The 5,241-nt window shown below is 45.0% G+C and overlaps 1 protein-coding gene across 1 annotated transcript; it reads right to left on the bottom strand.

Annotated features, from left to right (window-relative positions):
* Positions 1-933: 933 nt before the first annotated feature.
* Positions 934-2,565, bottom strand: LOC137904035 (piggyBac transposable element-derived protein 4-like). The gene is given in 3 exon segments (XM_068748200.1): positions 934-1,566; positions 1,568-2,288; positions 2,348-2,565. Coding segments are annotated over 3 exon segments (1,572 nt in total).
* Between the last annotated feature and the right edge of the window lie 2,676 nt (positions 2,566-5,241).

Below are 5,241 nucleotides of genomic sequence, written 5' to 3'. Positions count from 1 at the left end.
CCTAGAAAAGATCTCAGCTGACTCACATTTTCTGGTGGGGGTGCGTCCATGATGGTTGTGATCTTAGAAGGTGATGTGTGCAGTCCTTTTGCATCAATGACATGTCCAAGATACTCCACCGATGGTTTCAGGAATTCACATTTTTCCTTATGAACTCTGAGTCCATACTCTCTCAGCCTTTGCAGAGTAGCATCCAGGTTGCGAAGATGCTCTTCATCGTTTGCTCCTGTACAAAGAATATCATCAAGATAGCATTGTACGCCATTTAACCCTTGTGTGGTGTTCATATTGTTGTTACTCAGCCAGTGTTCGTGGGTCTGATGGACCCGTTGCATTTTGTGGCTTTTAATGCCTCACAATCAAACATTTTTATGTTAAAATACTGAATAGATGTTAACCTTATCCCAATTACAAGCAGTATAAACAATATATATGGTTAATATTTGTCCTTTACCTTTGCTAGGTCACATTTATAACTTATTATGGAAACATAATATAGAGAATCCATTAAAATAAAGATATGAGTGGAAACAAATTTACAAGCGAAGCAACGTTTTTCAGAACTACTGACTTTTATTTCTTTGAACTTGAAAATTAACCCATTCAGGTGCACAACACAAACTGAACACATGAACACAGAGTAAACATATCGGTCGAGACAACACATCAGCCCCATAGAACACATGGCCTTTAGCCGCTAGCCTATACAACACATGAGGGGCAGAGCTTTACTGTGTGTGTGTGGCAGATATACTTTTTGCACTTGATGCATGTATATTGTGTTTTCCTGTCCATCTTGGGTCCGCACACTTCACATCGCTTCTTGTTGTTGCTGGTGTTCACAACCTAGAATAATGAAAAGATCAGACATTTTACTAACACCTCTCTCTCTCTCTCACAAGACATGAGTGCCAGACATGCACTGCAGCAGCATCACACACTTACTTCAGGCTCTGCAGATTGTGGTTCTGTAGTTTGGGTGGACAGGGCACCAGTATTCTCCTCCTGAATCCTCCTCACCATGGCTGCAGAGGCTGGGGTTCTGGGGATATGTTTTCTCCTCTCGATTTGTGGTCTCACCAATGCCTTTCCCAGATCCTCAAGAAAGAGCCGCCTTTTCTGGAGCTTCACTCGTTTCCACTCTGGGTTTAGTGCCATCCAAATGACAAAGGCATTGTATGCTGAGATGTCCAACATGTCAAAGAATATCACCAGTGGCCAGCGTAGAGTCCTCCGTTTGCAGCTGTAGGCCGTCACCAGCTTGTCCATGTTATCTACCCCTCCTTTTGTGGCATTATAATCCATGATGATCTCTGGTTTGTGATGTTCCTGCTCACAGATTCTTCCATCCCCGTGCAGTGTACTCATGAGTACCACATTCTTGCCTTTCTTTGGCACATAGGATACCAGGGATGTGTCAGCCGTGTATACAAACTTGGAAGACTTGACAGACCTGTTCTTTGAAATCAGCAGTTGAGGTGGGAGCTCTGACCTGTTTTTCCTTATTGTTCCCACCATGGTCAGCTTCCTCCTCAGGAGCTCCTGTCCCAGTTTGTGTGAGGTAAAAACAATTGTCGCATGTGACGTTGTGTCCGCTGAGTCCCTGAGACATGTCGAGGACAACTCTCATTCCTTGGTTTTTCTCAGGGGCTCCTCCATCAGGTTTCCCTGTGTAGACTTGTAAGTTCCATGCATAGGAGGAAGTGGCATCACAGGCAGCCCAGATCTTTATACCATACTTTGCAGGTTTAGATGGTATATACTGCCGAAAGGGGCAGCGGCCCCTAAATGGCATCAGCTGTTCATCAATGGTGACATTTGGCCCAGGGTTGTACAGCAGGGGGAGGCGGCGCACCCACTTGTCCCACACTGTCCTGATGGCAGCTAGTTTGTCTCTCTGCCGTCTAGCTGGTCTGTCATCTCGGTTGTCAAAGCGGATAATCCTGGAAATGATGTGAAAGTTTTCCAGAGACATTGTTGCACGGAAAATTTCTCTGCCAGTTTCTGCATCCCACAGGGATTCTGCGGATTCCCCTTTGGACCTGAAGACTCCAGCAAGGATGAGAACTCCGAAGTAAGCATGTAATTGGGTTTGGTCCATTTCCTTCCACCTCTCTCCAAAAACACGTCTTCCTTCTAAATTAGTGCAGTCAAGAATAATTTTCTGGATGGAATCTGGGATGAAAAGCTCAAAAGAAGACTTGATGTCCTGTGTGTGAGTAACTGCCATCCGTGTTGGCCCTGGTTGCATCCTTATCACATTGGCAGCCTTGCGAGGTGGCTCTTTTCTTGGGCAAGAAGACCATTCAATTTCAGAATTTTTTGACATCCATATTTCCTCACTTGCTCCATGCTGACTGGCTTGTTCTGGGCCTGGGGCTGGCTGCTGACTGCTTGGTCCTGGGGCTGGCTGTTGATGGCCTGGTCCTGTGGCTCGTCTTTGTTTTGGAACTGGCTGATGCTCAATCTCATCATCTTCTCCAGAGTCACTGTCAGACTCTGAATTTTCAGAAATGTGATCCTCAAATTCTGAAACCTCTTCTTCTGAATCCTCTTCCTCCACATCATCATCAAAAGCTTCTCTCTCTTCCAAAATCAGTTCCAGGGCCCTCTGCGCATAGTACCTTTTGGCCATCTTGCTCAGTTGTGATAAGAAACCACACTGGCAAAGCTATAATTATAGTGTCCCGCCTCCAATTTATAGCAGATGGAGTGTGAGAAAATAAAGATTCTGCACCTGTGTTTCTGCACCTGTTTCTGCACCTGTGTTTCTGCACCTGTGTTTCTGCTCTCATTTTCTCGCACATTTGACCCTCTCATGTTCGATGTACCTACGCTCTGTCCTCCTCCTGTCTAGGCCTGCTGTGTGTGTGTGTGTGTGTGCGTGTGGGTGTGTGTGTGTGCATGTGCATGTGTGTGCATGTGTAGTTGCATGTGTGTGTGTATGTGGTACACAGAACATCAATTTCCACACTTCTATTAGCCCCGGGTCCAGTGGACCCGAACATCTTATATGTAATAGAAATGTGTAGGGGGGGTGTATGGTGTGTTGTTATTAAATATGTATTCTGATATATGTTCTTCACATAAAATAAGCCAAAGCCAGTGAGTCTCAGTTCGAAAAAATAATTAATTGTATCCTTTTTCTTTTAATGAAAAATGAAAACGGGTCCCACAGACCTGAACACCACACAAGGGTTAATCCACTGAGAATTTGATCCATGGCACGCTGAAAAAGTGCTGGAGCCGAAGTGATGCCAAAAGGTAATCTGCAATATCTGAAGAGTCCCTTGTGAGTGTTTATTGTCAGTAACTCGCGTGATTCTTCATCCACCTGCATCTGTAGGTACGCCTGATATAAGTCGATTTTACTGAACTTCTGTCCTACACTGAGTCCTGCAAACAGATCATCAATCAACGGGAATGGGTATTGCTCTGCACTTAATACGGGATTTACAGTCACTTTGAAGTCTCCACATATGCATATTCCTCCATTCTTTTTGGGTACTGGCACAATGGGAGTTGCCCATTCACTTGTTGTCACTGGTTCTATAACTCCATTTTTAGCTAAAGCATCCAAGTCTGCTTCTATTTTTTCACGTATGGCATAAGGCACATTCCTGGCCTTCATGAATACAGGTTTGCTTCCCTGTTTGATATGTAGCTTAACAGTGATATCTTTCATGCTGCCCAACTCCGCTCTGAAAACCTCCTCATTTTTATCTAGGATGGCTTGGAGTGGGTAAGATCCATTAGACAGCCGCCGAACGTCTTGCCAGTCAAGACGTAGTGTTTTCAACCAAACACGTCCCATGATGGGTGCAAAGTTTCCCCTGGTGACATACACCGGCAGTTTAGCCTTTTGACTGTTGCACTGGACAGATATGTGAGTCATCCCTTTTATGTGCACTTTGTGTCCTGTGTATGCCTTGAAAACCGTGTCAGATGGTCGTAAGGGGAGATGTCTCAAGTATTTCTTATATATTTGAAAAGACACTAGTGATGCTTTGGACCCTGTGTCTATCTGCATTTTGACTGGGTGCCCCTCGGAGTTTCCATCCACACTCATGATGCGTACTGTATTCACAGTCAGGTCTTCTTCTGACGAAGAGCTCTTGTCATATTTCACTGTATGTACTTGCCTTTTCTTTCTGAATTTATCATAGTCTCTTTTATCCTGTTTCTTGTCTTTCTCCGAGGTTTTCATGTTTCGACATGCTCGTTCCACATGTCCTCTCATCCCACATTTACGGCAGTCCATTTCTTTACACCAGCAGGTCGATGCAAGATGACCTTGTTTGCCACAGCGAAAACAAGTGCCTTGTGTATTGCTTTGGTTGTATGCAATGTTATGCACCCTGCCAGTAGCATTCAGCTGTTGAGCTTCTTTGGATGCCATTTCCATAGTTACACTGATATTAATGGCCTTTTCCAGCGTTAGATCACTCTCTGTTAGCAACTTCTTCTGCGCTGCTTCATTTCTTAATCCACATACTTGTCTGTCTCTCAGCGTGTCATTAAACACATCTCCAAACTCACAGTACTCAGCTAACTTCCTCAAAGCTGCTATGAACATGGTGACAGATTCACCTTCTTGATTCCGCTTGTGGAATCTGAATCTCTCGGCTATGACAAGGGGCTTGGGTGAGAAATGGCTTGCAAGAGTGTCCACAATCTCTTTATACGTTTTACTGCCTGGTGTTGCTGGATGAACTAAATTACGGAGCAAATTGAATGTTTGTGGGCCTATCACACTCAAAAACGTAGGCACTTTCCTTTCGTCTTCGATCCCGTTAGCTTGGACAAAATACCCAAAGCGTTCTGTATACGAGCTCCACTGCTCCACATTCTCATCAAAGGGCCCGACCGAGCCGATAACTCCCGCCATTCTGCGCCTGGTTAATCAGCTTGCCACTTCTTTCAAATGCCGTATTCTTTCAGCTTCCACAGTCTGTAGTAAAAGATTGCCTTTACCTCTGTGTTGCCTTTACTTTTCCACCGCCTTTTCCTTTACAGCAAAAGTCCCCTCCGTGAACCGCAGCGCCGTCCCCGCGGCCCCATCTATCACCTGGAGCTCCGCGATCCGTAGAGAGAAAAAATAAAAATAAATCCGCCACAGCATCGCCGTAGGCTCAGACGTCCTCGTCGCCAGTTTTGTTAAGTCTTTAACCTCTACGGATGGTCGGAAGGAGGAGACGGATTCAGGAACAAAACCTTTCTTTAATCAGGCGTAGCCGGTCA

Source organism: Brachionichthys hirsutus, chromosome 14 (assembly GCF_040956055.1).
Source record: "Brachionichthys hirsutus isolate HB-005 chromosome 14, CSIRO-AGI_Bhir_v1, whole genome shotgun sequence".
NCBI classification, from domain to species: domain Eukaryota; kingdom Metazoa; phylum Chordata; class Actinopteri; order Lophiiformes; family Brachionichthyidae; genus Brachionichthys; species Brachionichthys hirsutus.
Note: the sequence above shows the minus strand (reverse complement) of the source record. Positions and strands in the feature narration are given on the sequence as shown.